The sequence below is a fragment of the Saccopteryx bilineata genome, chromosome 7 (genome assembly GCF_036850765.1).
Source record: "Saccopteryx bilineata isolate mSacBil1 chromosome 7, mSacBil1_pri_phased_curated, whole genome shotgun sequence".
In the NCBI taxonomy this organism is placed as follows: Eukaryota; Metazoa; Chordata; class Mammalia; order Chiroptera; family Emballonuridae; genus Saccopteryx; species Saccopteryx bilineata.
Genome location: NC_089496.1, coordinates 23,667,355 through 23,684,337, shown reverse-complemented (window position 1 = coordinate 23,684,337; position 16,983 = coordinate 23,667,355). Strand labels below are relative to the sequence as shown.

General features: G+C 39.4%; 1 protein-coding gene and 1 non-coding gene across 5 annotated transcripts in view; both read left to right on the top strand.

Moving 5' to 3' along the window:
• Window positions 1-16,983, top strand: part of CDK6 (cyclin dependent kinase 6) — a 254,199-nt gene that overhangs the window by 59,683 nt on the left and 177,533 nt on the right. For all 4 annotated transcript variants that reach the window (XM_066240301.1, XM_066240303.1, XM_066240302.1 and 1 more), the window contains exon 3: window positions 10,669-10,804. In XM_066240301.1, coding sequence (XP_066096398.1) covers window positions 10,669-10,804 — 136 coding nt within the window. The remainder of the gene's footprint in view (window positions 1-10,668; window positions 10,805-16,983) is intronic.
• On the top strand, window positions 16,118-16,193 carry TRNAS-GGA (transfer RNA serine (anticodon GGA)). Its single transcript has one exon. It is a non-coding gene; the product is annotated as a tRNA-Ser (tRNA).

Sequence of the window (16,983 nt, the reverse complement as noted above, 5' to 3'; positions counted from 1 at the left end):
AGGAATCTGTATCATCACTTTAAGAACCACGTGTGTGTGTATGTGATATATATGTGGATGTAAGATATATGTGTGTGTATGTGAGATACATATGTAATTTTTTAGCCAGGTTACTCCCTAGGAAGATTTTTGTTTTTTATTTTTTTACCAATTTATACTCCTACAGTGATGGGGACCCGTTTCCCACAACCCCTCACAAATACTGTGCTGTTCATATCATTGAAAAACTTTTGTTAACTGAATTTGAAGGGCTTAAATAGTAAATCCCTGATGTTCCCATTTATGTTTCTTTAGGTTATTACTGTAGTTTAACATTTTCTCAAATGTTTATGTTATACCTGTTTCCTTAAAGGGAACCAATTTCAGTGTTGGTTTTGTTAGATAGGAACCTAAGTGTCAGGACCTGAGTGGATTGGGGTGGGGTACATCTGCTCACCTAGGAGAGACGTGATTAGGAAATGTTTTTGGCTTACGGGGCAGGAAGAACTGGCTTGGTTTTATTTTATGACCCAGCAGATACTCTTCATCACAGACAGTTGCCTTGTTTGGGCAGATTTATCATTTTTCCTCAAGAGAGGCCCAGAGCTGGGGAACAAGGACTTTACAGGTCAGAAGTGGAGATAGAATCGAATGTTGGAAGTTCTCCAGGATGTTACTGTGCTTTTCTGACTCAAGCTTGAGCTGATCCCTTTTTTGTTTTGTTTTTTTGTTTGTTTTGTTTTTTTGTATTTTTCTGAAGTGAGAAGCGGGGTGGGAGTGGGAGTGGGGGTTGGGGGTGGGAAGGAGGCAGACAGACTCCCTCATGTGCTCAACTGGGATCCACCTGGCATGCCCACCAGGGGGCGATGCTCGACCCCTCTGGGGCGTTGCTCTGCTACAATCAGAGCCATTCCAGCCCTGAGGCAGAGGCCACAGAGCTATCCTTAGCACCTGGGCCAACTTTGCTCCCATGGAGCTTTGGCTGTGGGAGGGGAAGAGAGAGATAGAGAAAGGAGAAGGGGAATGGTGGAGAAGCAGATGGGTGCTTCTCCTTTGTGCCCTGACCAGGAATTGAACCCGGGACTTCCACACGCCGGCCCGAAGCTCTACCACTGAGCCAACCAGCCAGGGCCTCACATCTTCTTGATATAAGAATATCTGTTTAAACTCTGCTGGGTTAATGGAAGCATGTCATTTTTCTAACTAGTCAAGGGAAGGATGTAAGCAAGTTTTGGGGATCAGTGGTCTCAACTTCATTGTATATTTCCTGTGAATTTTCTGAACATCTTCTTTTTCCAGCCCAGCATGTAAAGCACATACTGGGATAGCCAAGCTTACCAAAGACAGTTAGGCATTGGCGTTCTCACAGTGCCTGTCAGCAGTGTCTCATTTGCCACAGAGAGGTCACTGCCCCCAAATGCTGTGCCACAGACAGAGGGGTTAGGAAACTGGACTATGGAACCAGATTGCTTGGCTTCACGTCTTCACCACCTACTGTCCTTGTGCCTTAGGCAAAGTACTGCACCTCCCTATGGCTATTTCTTTTCTCTTTTTGTTTTTAAACAGCTTTATTGAGATATACTTTACATAACATCAGATTCACCTGTCGAAGTATACAGTTCAGTGGGGTTTTTTTTAGTATATCCACTGAGTTGTGTACACCACCGTGCTGTAATGGTAGGACATTTTATCATCCTACAAAGAAAGCCAATACCCATCAGCAGTCATTCTCCATTCCCCCCCCCTCCTCTACTTCCCCACTGCCCCCAGCCGAGGCAGCCTCTGTCTGTGGCTCTGCCTGTTCTGGACATTTCATAGAAAAGAATTCATGTCCTATGTGGCCTTTTGTAACTGGTTCCTTTTACTTAGCGTCATTTCTCAAGGGTTATCCATGTCATAGCATGTATCAGTACATCATTCCTTTCAATTACCAAATAGTATTCCATTATGTGAATATGCTTCATTCTGTTTGTTCATGACATTTAGGTCATTTCTACTTTTTGGCTATTATGAATGATGCTGCAGTGAAGATTTGTTTACCTACATCTGTTTCTTCATCTGTAAAATAAGTAACATCCCATAGAGTTGTTGTGCGGACTCAAAATGTTAAAATGTGAAGAAGTAGCTAGTAGATAGGGAGCAAACTAACCAGTGTTGATTAATGAAAGCAGGGTAGTAGCGGGAGAGTCCTTGGTTTTAGGATTTGGCTTAGTCAGAGTACCACGCTTTCCTAATGACCTTTAAGGTCCTCTCTTTTACTTTGCTCCTGACTTTTGCCTGAGTTTTAATTTTGAAAAACATTATTCATTCAGTAAACATTTATTGGCTATTTAGTGTGTGTTCAACACTGTGATGTGTGCTGTGGAGAATTAAAAAAATAAGCAAAGATATGGAGAGGCACTTTTAGTTTATGATTCTTTGGTTTGCTGATCTGGAATCTCTGACCTGCCAGTAGGTTTTAGGACATGGGGACCCCCAACCCCTTCCTCACACCAAATGTTGCAAGTTTTTTGGTCTCTTTAATTCATTCAGTCCCATTAGGCTATTATATGTCATTAATTTCTGGTAGTTTTAATACAGTGTGTCTTGGAGAAGGGCTCTTTGGATTGAGGTAACTAGAATCCACAGGTGTTCTGTTTGCCTCTTGGATTCGAGGATCTAGCTCTTTCCATAGGTTTGGGAAGTTCTCATCAGTTATTTGCCCGAATAGGTTCTCTGCTCTCTTCTCCCTGTCTTCTGGCTTGCCTATTATTCTTAGATTTCCCTTTCTGATGGAGGCTCTTATTTTTGACCAGCATATCTGTGTGAATGGCTGGTTGAAGCTAACTATTGTGTAAGAAAAAGGCTACAACTAAGGTAATCATGTGTAGGTAGAGACCTCAACAGATAAAAGTACTTTCTCATTGCTGGCTGTAGCTGGAGATGGTCAGTGGTGTTTCTACTAATCAAGACGTAAACATTCCTAATTTTTACAATTGCCATGTTTCTTTTCATCAAGTTGACTTTATTTTTTTTAATTTACAAAACTATTTTGTATTGGAAGTGGGCTCAGCAACAGTATCCACTCATCATCTTGCTGTTTCCCTTCTCTTGACTTTGGGGACATAGTTGTCCGTCCGCATAGTGATTCAGTATTCACTCATTGAATATTTTGCCCCTGCTACCATTCCTATGAAAGAAAAAAATATTTTTGTGATTTCCTCATTTGATTTTTTTCTAATGCTTTCTTCTTCCCCTAATAGTGTATCATTTGCTTAACAGAGGGATGCTGCACATTCATCGCTGCACTTCATTCAGATAAAATGTATTAGCAGTTCAAAGAATTGTGTTTGATAATATGAGTGACTCTCATGCTTCTTGTAGGACTATGGAAGGAGTTTGATTTCTAGTATTTAATGTCCATTTTAGGAATTCACCTTGAATATGAGCAGAGCAATAGATAGGCAGCCCATATACCTATTAAGACATCTCAAATAGGCTTATTCGGGATCCAGCTAGTAGTAGCATGCCAGTTTTGTGCTGATCAGTTGCTGTGTGCTTCTATATATACAAGTTTTAGAGTTTGCTCAATTTTAAATATTTACTGTAGGCAAGTCACGTCTTGTAAACTTGCCCAGTTTGGGGGATTCTCATTTAATTTGTAAAACATTTTTTGGTTAATGGATGCAAAGATATTAACTCAATAGGTCCTCATTGCCCCGGGTATGTAGACAGAAGCTAAAACTAGATCAGTAGAAACTTTATAGATGGACTATGGAAGAAAATGAACTGTGAAACATTCTTTTTTTTTTTTTTTTTTTTTTTTTTTTTTTTTTTATATTTTTTTTTAATTTTTTATTTATTTATTTATTTTTACAGAGGCAGAGATAGACAGGGACAGACAGACAGGAACGGAGAGAGATGAGAAGCATCAATCATCAGTTTCTCGTTGCGCGTTGCGACTTCTTAGTTGTTCATTGATTGCTTTCTCACATGTGCCTTGACCGCGGGCCTTCAGCAGACCGAGTAACCCCCTGCTGGAGCCAGCGACCTTGGGTCCAAGCTGGTGAGCTCTTTGCTCAAGCCATATGAGCCCGCGCTCAAGCTGGCCACCTCGGGGTCTCGAACCTGGGTCCTTCCGCATCCCAGTCCGACGCTCCATCCACTGCGCCACCACCTGGTCAGGCTGAAACATTCTTATAACACTCTCTTTTAAGGCTGTAAGAAATAAAATAATTTAGTAAAAGTATACAAAGAATACAAAGTAAAAGATGTTGACTTTGTATTCCTTTGTCAGGTTATGGTCGCCTTAAGTGTCACAGTAAGTAACAAAAAGGGTTTCCCTGCTTTTTTAGAGTTGCTGCTGATATGGCGTTCCTGTGTACTGTACTTCTAGTTCCTAGTTTCAAGCAACAGCTAGCAGGAGAGGGATTGTTTAATTGAAGGTTTCAGGAGAACATATGTCCAAGCATTGTCCTCTACCTTTACACTGATTAAATTCTGTACCTTGGTATTATTTTCAAGTACTTCCTCTTGCCTCCTCTCTTCCTACCTTTCCTGTTCTAGGTTCCATATTCCTGTTGGCGAAAGCTTGTCTGTCTTCTTCCTTTCTTTACTTTTTCTCCATAAAAATGTGTCTGTGGTCAGACCAGAGACCTCAAATAGGAATCCTGAGAAGAATTCTCATGGCTCCTTGGGAAATATTAATAAGTATTTATATTAATTATGAATTGAATATTAGTTATCTGTTAATTAGAAATATCAATTACTTTCATCCAGTGTACATACTCGAGAACCATTTAGGATGAATAGTCTTCCTGCAAGTCAAAAATCTGGGTTAGTTACCTTGAGGAAGTGACCATTGCTTGTGTGCTTAAGCTTAATTCAGTTTTCCTAAATAGTATGTAAGATGTATTTGAATTCATATATTGATGTTTCATAGTCATTTAATTTCAAAATACTGATGCCTTAGGACTATCTTTTGTTGTAAGGTATTTTAAGGTATTTTTCCCCCGCTGAGAAAGAAGGAAGAGGCCGGAGCCACAAAGTGTGGAATAGTAAAGGCTTTATTGAGTACCGTGCTGCCCTGACGATGTTCTCTGGTCCTGGGCGTCAGGGATCAGAGAAATCGCAAGGGGTGACCCGCGTGAGAGATATTTCAAGGGTCCCTAGGGTGGTCAAGCTAATATGATGTGGTGAAATCTCACGGGCTGGCAGACTATCGCTCTTTTCCGAAGGGCTCTTGGGAAGTTTCTCTTGGCGCGCTTGGTTGTGGGCGGTCCTAGCCAAAGTTCCCGGGTCTGAGTGACCTTTCCCCACGTGACCTTTCCCCATTATCCACGGACCTTACAGGTATAGAAACCCAATTCAAACCGGGCAAGCACAAGTGACATTACTGGCTCACATACAGATAAATGCAGGGGTAGTTCTGGCGTAAGCGGGTCTGGTGCATAAACAGTGTCATCCGGAATCTGGGCTTCTCTGCTCCGACTCTGCACTGGTGGTTGCGTTCACCACGGTAGGCTCACTAAAGTGATGACGAAGATGGCCAGCAGCAGCTGCAGGCTCGTATGCTGCAAGTTTGGTAATCCCAGAATAAAGACAGCTCTACTCTCCAAGAAGTTTTAGTAAAATTCCTGGGACCGATTCTCATGGGCCTGTCCATCCTCGAATCAGTCACTGTCACCCTGTTTTCCCAGGATCGGTTTGCATGCCATCCTGCACCCAGCCCCCCGGCCTGTATTGCCTGAATATAGGGGCTAGAGTAGTTCCTCAACAAAAAATGAGAATATGGTTTCCAGAAGAGGAAATAGATGTAGTAAGGCAACACCACAGACATATACCATAATAGGATGTAGAGTGAATTTACTCTGATGTGATACATGGTTTCATATTAACTGCTTATAGAATTTATTTGGAAGCAATACATGCCCATGTATCAATTACTTTTAGTTTTACATTATCAGTCTCTTCCCACCAATAGATAGTAAAGCTCTCAAAGACAGTACCCATCTTTGAATCTGCTGGAATCCCTAAAACCAGCCACACTGCCTGCACATGGTAGGTAGATAAATTGCGCACATGGTCGGTTTATGAATGCCGCTGAAATGGCTCTGTCTTTCTGGTAGCTTGCTCATTATTGCTGGTGGCAAATACTTCTGGAATTACACCATCCAGTGTTGGTTGAGAAAAAACGTACGCCCAGTCCATATTGAATGAACAAAATAAAACCCTGGGCAGTATCCAGCGGTGCAGGGCTAGCTAGTGGAATGTGTGAACATAAATTTGGTACATGCAATCTATAGCCACAGAATGTGCTTCATGGATTATAAAGGAAGAGATTAGAGATTTTAAAAAATTCTTCCCCATTCCAAAGGCAGGATGTAGTTCAAATATAATTTTGTTTAACGCCCTTAGTCAGCTGTGCCAGATAGCTTACTGTTTGATGTCCAAACATTGAAGAGTATGGGGGGAAAAGTGACTGGAAAAAAATTCTCATAGACCTTCCTGTGACAGGTCAGAGTTTAATCACAGCAAATAATGCAGATTTCCCTTTTATTATAACCACAATAGAAAGGCAGGGCTTGGTGTTTCCAAAGCATGTTGTTTGGGAGACCTTTGTAAATTATAATCTTTGGCAATCCCAAACCTATTGGATGTAATCCCATCCATTAGGTGAAGACAACTTGTCCATGCAGTAGACCCAGAATAGCAAGTTAAATTGAGAACATGAACAGGAAGCAGTCATTAGGAATTACAATGGGTAGGATGCAGAGTTAATTCACGGAGATATTTTATTAGAAGATAATTACATCATTGGGACAGCTGGGTAGCTGAGCTGTGCTGAACCACAGTACTTGCTCTCTGCCCTGCAGCTGGAGATCAGGACAAGAGAGACAGCGAGAGAATTACTTACTAGAATAGCAAGGGGCTTGACTGATTTACTTGTGAAATGGCATTAACCTATCTGCTTCTTTGGGATTGTGTTTTTACAGCTAAACTGGATTCATAGCCTCAATAAGTGCTGAGAACCCCTTTTCGCTTCTACTTTTTGAGCATTTTCTTGGGTCACATTAAGCTAAGCTGGAATGGATAAGTATTGAATGGTAGTTTTCCTTTAAAAGTAATCTGAGATAATGTTCATATTCAGCGCAATGTGATTATATTTCTCTTATGGAACTGCAGTCATGCAGTCATTGAAATGGTATTTTTGTCAGTTTACTGAATAGCAAAAAAAAAAAAAAGTTTAAAAAGTCTTGAGATGTTGGTCAACACAAGGAGTCACACAGTTGGAGTTCTTTTCCAGTGTTTATATTCAAATGTTGAGACCTGTCTGGCTCTTTTGTTTTGCAAGTGTAAGGGTTCTAGGCAGCCTGGCCACATTCCTCATTGATTTATATAAATATATCACAGATTGTTAACCTCTTGCCAAATATCAGGGATTTCGGTTCTTGTTTAGCTCAGTTGTTTTATGTGAGATTTGCATCTGTCTTCTCTTCCTTTCCCACCAAAGCGACTGTTATTTGATTTGGGGTAATTCCAGAGGGAGTCACTGTAGATGAAAAAGCATCATTTATATACTGCTCACAAAAATTAGGGGATATTTCAAAATGAATATGAAGCGATAAAATATCTCCTCTAATTATTGTGAGCAGTATATTATGTCCTAAAATTCTTAAAATTAATATTTATAACTGTTGATTCAAAATGCATTTTCTCCCCATTATGACTACTAGAACTTAATTTTTACTCTGATAATGTTTGCTAAACAATTAAATCAAACTAAATTTCTTATTTTAGTGTGGAGCATGATTTCCCAGAATGCCTTCTGTGGCGCACTGCGTCTGTAGGGTGTTGGTATCCAGCATTAAAACCAAAAAGGGGACTATCCTTCAGGGCTTCCTGGGACTTTTACTTCCCTTGATGTCACTTGTGAATTTTGGAAGAAAATGTAATATACTCCATTTCCCAAATGAAATTCATAATGGCACCTTAATAAAAAGGATTATTTCCCTGAATCAGCGTGAGCCATTTCTACCTCACACCTTTATTTTGTAGCCTAGAAGATATTTATATAATATAAAGTTCATATAAGAAAGCCCTGCTTGGTTCACTGTGACATGACTCTTTAAAATTTCCACTTTTTAAAAATCACTAGTTAGAATTAGGACCTTTTGCTAGTTACAAAATAGTCACGGGAATATAAAGTACAGCATGGGGAATAGAATCGATAATATTGTAATAACTGTGTTGGTGCCAGGTGGATACTTGAAATATATTGGGGGGAACAGTTTGTGAAGTACAGGTTTGTCTGACCACTATGCTGTACACCTGAAACTAATACAGCATAATAGTGACTGTAAACTGTAATAGACTAATAAAAATTTAAAAAGAAATAAAACAAAATTAGGGCCTTTTTTCAAAAATGGTGAGTCTTAATATTTTGAAGAAAGTGATATAACTTAGAGGAAAGTAACTTGGGTGGGTTAGATGTTCTTTGTGTATTGTGTCATACAAAGAGTGTCTGAGAATGGTTTCATGAGATGAAGCAACTTGGTGTCCTGCCACGGCTCTTAGGTAACTTCAGACGGTTGGAAAGGTGACTGGTTCAGCAGTGTTCCGTGATCACTTCATTGTCCCCTTGTGTCCCAGGCAAACTTGTGTTTTCCTTTTGGAAATGACTAAAATGTCTTTTATAGGAAAAACTCTTAAGTGCAGTAAGAACTGGAGTTGTTACTAAAATCATCACTGACCCAAGGCAGTGATAAACACTGTTTCTCTTTGAGGAAATGTGTTAATTATAACGGAAAACATGTTTGAAATATCACTTAAAAGGCACCGTTGCAATGGCGTCGTTCCCATGTTTGTGCTTGATCTGAGTACATACCATTTTTGGTTCATTGCCATTTTATTTTACTACAAAAATAGAAGCAACAGATAGGAAGAAGCATGGTGATTGTGGAGCTCGTTTTTCTTCAGAAGCAAGCAAAAAGCGAAGCTGTCAAAGCGTGTGGGTTTAATGGGAAGAAGATGGTTCACAGGAGCCTGTGAATAAATGGTAGTTACCTCTAATTACCAAATTTAAAGTTGTTTTGATAAACATCCCAGGTGTCAGGTCCATGCAAACAGCAACCATATTTTCATAGTATGACACTCAGATGACTTGTACTATCTTTAATAAATTTACTAATTAGTTTTTACTTTAGCAGAATAATATTCCAGAGTAAGTCACGTTAGTGACATTGGAAGACCTTAGAATTCAGGGGGAAAAATAACTTTGGAACTGTCAGTGATTAAAAATTTAGCAATTGAAATATTTGGTAGTAGATAAATGTGAGGAAGAAATGCAGGTGATCTTAATTGATTTTAGCTGAGTTGTAGAACTTACTGCAAACTTCCTATAATGAAAAACTAGTTGGAATCTGGCTGTGAATTGTGTGCGGTTGGTGGTGGTATTGTTCACCCCACTAGATTTAACTTAATTATAGTGTTCTTTAGTTTCTTTTCAAGTTCAGTTTAGATTCACAGAGAAGTACCAAATGTTGTGGGGCCTATATATCCTAGAAATGCATAGGGTGGTATGGTGAACCAGCTAAGCATTAAAAATTTAACAGAGATAATATACAAAGTGGATAATTGAGAGGCAGTCCTGCATTTTAGTAATTGGGTTATGTGCACAAATATAATTAGTGTCTTTGAAGAGTATTATTAAATTTTAATAATGAAAGAAAATAATATGAGAAACATTTTATTAACCTTTTCTTGGTGTTTCTATTACATTATTATCAAGAAATTTACCTACTGCTTGTTTATGGGAGGTTTATTTAATTCTGGAAACATCTGGTGAACATCTAATGTACCAGATAGTGTGCTATGTAGGGTTGAAATTCAAGGAAAATCTGTCCTTTGACTTGAAAATCGTTTTGCTACTGAAAATTTTGTTTTTGAAACTTAAGTTTTGAATTGGTTATAGGATTTAATGAAAGAAATTGTGCCCATCCAAACTTGATTACAAAGTTGGTTAGTCTTTATTATTTAACGATGACATAGTTTACCAATGCAGTTTCTTTTCCCTTCCCGAAAAAAAAAAAGTTTGAATTTCAGTTTTGATTAGCATGGTATTTGGAATTTTAAAACTAAGAATTTATGCCCTTCTAGGGAAGTTATTTGATTCACCAGGATGAGAAGGCTCTCTCAGAAATAAACCAAATTTCTCCATACTCCGTCATGCTTGTCTTCATAGGCATGATTGTTAACACTTTAAAGTCCAGCAAAACCTTTATTGCGGACTCCAGCATCTCCAAAGAATGTTCAGTCACTCTTTTTAATAATTCTTGAACCATGAGCTAAGAAGAACCATATTTTTCCTAGGCTGCAGTTTTTGAAACTGTCTACATCACTTAAGTTCTACCTAACATCTTAAATAAGGAAACACTCCAAAGCAGATCCTCTTAAGCTCCAGCCATGTTCCTGTCTCTTTGCTACTGTGCCTTTTGTCACCATTTAGCCAAGTGCTCCTCTCCTGAACTTGCATAGCACTATTCAAGTGTCACGTCTCGTAGAATATCCTTAAGTATTATCACAAGGAATGGTCAACCCTGGCCTTTTATTTTATTCCTATTTGATCAAATTAAGGGATATGTGTAAGACATACAGGCTACATCTTTGCTTATTGCCACCTACTTAATATCTCTTTCTTTTTTCTTCTAGGTTATTTGATGTGTGCACTGTGTCACGAACAGACCGAGAAACTAAACTAACACTAGTGTTTGAACATGTTGATCAAGACTTGACCACTTATTTGGATAAAGTTCCAGAGCCTGGAGTCCCCACTGAAACCATAAAGGTACCAAGAATCATCTTTCTGCCTGTCATACTATTTAAAAAAATTTTTTTTTCATTGATTTGAGGGAGAAAGAGAAGCATCAGCTTCTTGTTCCACTTAGTCATTCCATTTAGTTGTGTACTCATCGATTGCTTCTTGTTTGTGCCCCATCAGGGGATGGAACTCGTGACCTCGGCACGCCGGGACAATGCTTTGTGCACTGAGCCCCCCGGCCAGGGCCAACAGTCACGCTATTATAGTCTATTAAGCAATGGCATTCTTTCCTTATGAAAATTGCCAGAATTAGAGCTTTTGGAACTGAGTATACAGATAAATATATCTAATATAACTAAGTGGGATGTTTACAGAATGGGACATTATTTTAGTTCATTAATTTTAGGACTCAGTGGAAAAATCCTTTAGTTCCAGTACATTTATCGAAAAATATCTCTGTGTATCTGGCTCTAACCTTGGAAAGTATAGTGTTGTAAATATAGCTCAGTCTTTTTCTGATGGTTCATGGACTCCGAGAGAAGTAATTTGAAAAGTCATTTGTGAGCACATTGAATATCACACTTGTAAACCTGTGTGATATATATACACAGGTTGATATATATATAAACCTGTGTGATATACATATCCATGCTGTATAAATCTGAAATACTGATGTTAGGCCCTTCTCTCGTTAATAAAACATTTATTAAAAGGTAAGTGCCAGGTACTATCCCAAACTTGGGATTCCAAGATGACTTGAGACTTTTTAGAGGTCAGCAAGCTAAATGCAGTATACTGACTAGACATGCTTTCTTTTAGTCTAATGGAAAAAGCTGCTTATGAAATTTGGTTGTTTTGTCCTCGTCCCACTTAATTGAACTTCCCAGTGGATCTTTTAGGTCTGTGCACAGCATGTGCAGATCTTCCTGGAGACCCTTTTGTGCTTTGTGAATTAGGTGACTTAATTAAACAGACCCCTTACCTTGTGAGTCACTGTTTAGAAATTAATTATGTCATTTTTATAGGAATAAATAGATGAAAATAGTTTATCTTCTAAACAGAGTAAGAAATGTCTTTTAATGATAGTTGGTGGTATTCCCAGATACTGACATTTAGAACTTGATTTATTCCTTTGGTTTTAGACGATTACAGAATTTATTTCCTCCCATCTGACTTTCATAAGAGAATGTGGTACTCAGTAATGGTCTCATTTCTTTTGAGCAGTTGCAAGGACAGAAAGTCCCTTTAAATGTAGGTATTCCTAATCACCTGTTCTTGGTCTTCTTCTGTCTCTGTACCCGACTTCCCTCTCAAATTTTATACCAGATGCTTTTGTTCTCTACTTTTTCGGTTTGTCCAAAATTCCATGTTCAGTACGCAGAGCAGAGTGTAGCCTCTTCTCACATGTTCTGTTGTTTAACCACACTGGACTGACCTCTAAGAGTGGCTCATAATTTCCTACCTCTGTTGTCCTCCTTGTTTCTTTGCTCCCTCCACCGATAATCACTGTGTAAAATTTTCAAGGCCCATCCAGGTACCATTTGGTCAACTGGTATAGCTGGTTGTGATCTCATTTGTCTTGCAGCTCTTGTTCTACATATCTTTCCCTTTTTACCATATTTTCTACTTTAATTGTTATTATTTATGTCTATATCTTTCTTATTTATTTATTCATCTTTGTCTTCTAAGGATTGGTATAAAAGGATTTATACCAGTCATTTTCAACCCTTTTTTTATCTGATGGCGCACATTAACTAATTACTAAAACTTTGTAATTAGTTTTTGGCACACCAAAAAATACATTTTTTGCAGATCTGACCAAAAAAACCCAAAAACAAAAACGGTGTGATTTTGATTCATTCACACCAGATGGCTATTGTGTTGGCTGTTGTCGTGTTTTTATTTGACAGTCTAAGGGGGAAGAAAGGTCAGTGCCCCTGACTGCATAGTCAGGTGTTGCATGCGTTACCAGTTCCTGCAACCCACCAGTGTCCCTGCTGCTTGAAAATCACTGATTTATACATATTGGTACCCAATACCGAAGACACATTGCCAGTCAACAGCATAAGCATAGACTGACAAAGTAATCATCAGCTTCTCTTGATATACTGCCAAGTTCAGAATTTTCGTTTCGGGGAGATCACATTTTTTCAGGCAACAAGAGAAAGTAACCATATATTTCTGCCCTACATTGCCACTGACAGATCTCTCAAGCTTCACATTAAATTCTCCTGGATGTTAGAGGCTGCTGAGTTTCTGAATTGTTTGCAAAAGTATCTGTAGTTCAAATGATTGATAAGCTAGAGTAGAGGTAAATGAAGGCTTCATCTGGTAGGAATAGAAATGTGTAGTGTGGGGGTGGAATTTTTGAGGGAGGGAGAGTTAAGCAGGAAAACGAAGAACAGCCAGAAAGGTGCTCACCAAAGGCGGGGAGGGGAGGCCACGCGAGAGTTGATTGGGGTGGGGGAGAAGTGGGATGCTTGTCACCAGAAGCTTTTGACAAGGTGACTTGTTCACAGTATTTCTGAGTTTTTCATCTGTCTCCAGGGAAAGGGCACATCACTTCACTCTGTGCTGAACAGGAGATTTTCCCAGAGGCTGTTAAATTTCTTCGGCCATCGGGGCAGCACTCGCACTGATCCTCTAGGGGTGGTTTTAGCCAGTAGGCGCAGAGGTGGGGAGAGCGGCCGTGGTCATTCAAGGTTTGTGGTTGATGACGTATTGATGTCTTCATAGTAAAATAAAACTGTGGTCAACTGAAATATTTCTGGCAGTTAATTTGTATCTTAATGGTTAACTGAATATTTTTTGTTAACTTACAAGCTAATCACAATATCCATTTTGTTTTCATTCTTAATTTTTAAAAATTTTCTAAAGCCCTTACCCTGGAACTCGGTTGGTTAGAGTACCATCTTGACATGCCAAGGCTGTGGGTTCCATCCCCAGTCAGGGCACATACAAGAATCAACCAATGAATGCATAAATAAATGGGAAAGCAAATCGATGTTTCTCTCTCTCCCCCTCGTCCTCTCCTCCCTTCCTCTCTCTCTAAAAATTAATTTTAAAATTTCTTAAATACATTAAAAAATCTTTCTAAATGATGCTACTATACTTTTCTTCTGTATTAAATATATAGGATTTTTTTGTAAATGGAGCATTTGTGATCCTATAAGGTCATTATTGAAAATAATGAATAATCATTTTAATGCACTAGAGTACCATTAAAGTGGATAGTTTTAAGCTGATATATAATTGATACAATTTTTTTTTCATTTTTTTCTTCAAATCTATTTTTAATAAACACTTGTATCTTTTGTTTCTATAATTGACTTTTTTTTTCAACAATTGGAATGCAAGATAAACATCTGCTAAATAGGAAGTTCTGGCTAATTGAGATGCTGGTTAACTGAATTTTTCAAGTACATAATCAGAGAACAGAAATATTTCATGGTATAGGCTCATTTGTGAGACATCTCAATACCTATATCAACAGGATATTGTTATTATGAGAAACCTATTGGGAACATAGATTGGATTCTTTATATAGAAGGCTTTGTTGTAATGAGTATTTTTCTGACTATACTTGTACAAATATTAATTGAATATTTACAGGAAGAGTTCTTTGCTAGGCACTTTGGGGACACAAAACTTAGTCATTAACCTACACCCAGGACCTCAGAGAATAAGGGAAGGGATAAAGTGCACACAGAAGCATGTGGTACACATTCTGTATGGTTATTTAAATGCTTTAGGACTGTGGTCCCCAACCCCCGGGCCGCGGACTGGTACCGGGCCGTGGGCCATTTGTTACCCATCCACAGAGAAAGAATAAATAACTTACATTATTTCCATTTTATTTATATTTAAGTCTGAACGATGTTTTATTTTTTAAAAATGACCAGATTCCCTCTGTTATATCCGTCTGAGACTCACTCTTGACGCTTGTCTTGGTCACGTGATACATTTATCCATCCCACCCTAAAGGCCGGTCCGTGAAAATATTTTCTGACATTAAACCGGTCCGTGGCCCAAAAAAGGTTGGGGACCACTGCTTTAGGATGTATTTTCAAGTTAAAAAATAAACATTTATCAATACGTACATCTATAGCAGATTCTTTTCATTATGGTACCAAACTACTTTCTAAAGTATTCTTCGAAGTCATAGATCTTGTTTTTGACACTGTCTGGCATATATCGGGACCCATTATGTTGCAAAATAATTATAAAAATGCAGAATATTTTAACATGAAATAGATATAAAACAAAATCTAGAAAAGACCTCGTATCAGATCATTTAGGCTAAGGGAATTTTCCTCAACCACCTGTCTCCTACCATGTTTTCTGGGGCACTGTTGACCTATTAGCCTACTTAAATTCAGGATTTTCTATTGCATGTTCAGGATATAAATTGTATTAGGTGAGCAGTAGTTGAAAAAGCTTGATGCTCTCTGACTAGATATATGGGTAAAATCTAAGTGTTCAATACCATTTTCATCAACCTGTTTGTTAAAAAGGAACCTGTGATGGGCTTATTTTCCCAGTTTCCATATATCATATAACAATTTTTCAAGTTTATTTAGATACCTTTTGGTTTTCCCTGACCCAGTAGCTCAGTTGATTAGAGCACTGTCCCCTGCTCCTGACAAGGTTGCAAGTTCGATCCCAGTCAGGGCATATGCAGGAATCAACCAATGAATGTATAAATACATGAAACAACAAATTGATGTTTCCCTCTCTCTGTCTCTCTTTCTCTCTCTCTCTCAAATCAATAAATTAGCTTCAAAAAAATAAATGCCTTTGGGGTTTTTTTTAAAGCAGAAATCATGCTAAGTATTTGTGAAGGTTGGTAGTAGGGTGAATCCGTTGGGGAAATCTTTTTAAGGGTATAGTCCTTTTCTTTCTTTTTATTTTTTATTTTTTGACAGAGACAGAGAGAGGGACAGATAGGGACAGACCAACAGGATGGGAGAGAGATGAGAAGCATCAATTCTTTGTTGTGGCTCCTTAGTTGTTCATTGATTGCTTTCTCATATGTGCCTTGACCTGGGGGCTGCAGCAGAGAGAGTGACCCCTTGCTCAAGCCAGTGACCTTTGGGCTCAGGCAGCGACCATGGGGTCATTTCTACAGTCCTGTGCTCAAGCTGGTGAGCCTGCACTCAAGCCGGTGACCTCGGGATTTCGAACTTGGGTCCTCTGTGTCCCAGTCCAATGTTCTATCCACTGCGCTGCTGCATGGTCAGGCTAAGGGTATATAGTCTTGAACTGAAAATATCATTGAGAGGTTTAAGAGAATAAAATAAAATCGTAGGTGGATCTCGCCAGCATTTAAAAATACACCTGGCCCTGGCCGGTTGGCTCAGTGGTAGAGCGTCGGCCTGGAGTGCGGGGGACCCGGGTTCAATTCCCGGCCAGGGCACACAGGAGAAGCGCCCATTTGCTTCTCCACCCCCCCCTCCTTCCTCTCTGTCTCTCTCTTCCCCTCCTGCAGCCGAGGCTCCATTGGAGCAAAGATGGCCCGGGCGCTGGGGATGGCTCCTTGGCCTCTGCCCCAGGCGCTAGAGTGGCTCTGGTCGTGGCAGAGCGACGCCTCCTGGTGGGTGGAGCGTGGCCCCTGGTGGGCGTGCCGGGTGGATCCTGGTCGGGCGCATGCGGGAGTCTGTCTGACTGTCTCTCCCCATTTCCAGCTTCAGAAAAATACAAAAAAATAAACAAATAAATAAATAAATAAATAAAAATACACCTTATTCTAAAAAACAAAAAAAAATGGGCCCTAGTCTGTTAGCTCAGTCAGTTAAGAGCATCGTCTGGAAACAACAATCTTGCAGGTTCAATCCCCAGTCAGGGGGTGTGTGCGGCGCGTGCGTGCACACACACACACACACACACACACACACACACACACACACGCATGGGGAGCAACCAATGAATGCTTCCCTTACCCCTCCCCCCTCTCTCTCCCTCTTTCTGTCTCTCTAAATGTCAATTTAAAAAAAAACAACCCTGGCCTCATACCTCAGTTGGTTGAAGCGTCATCCCAGAGCCCAGAGGTTGCTGGTTCAATTCCCTGGCAGGGTACATACATACAGGAGCAGTTTGATGCTCCTGTCTCTCTCTTTCTCCATGCCACTCTCAAAAAAGAAAAGAAGAAAAAGGAAATGAACTAATATATTCATTCATACTTCATCTTGGGGTTTTCTTTTTTTTTT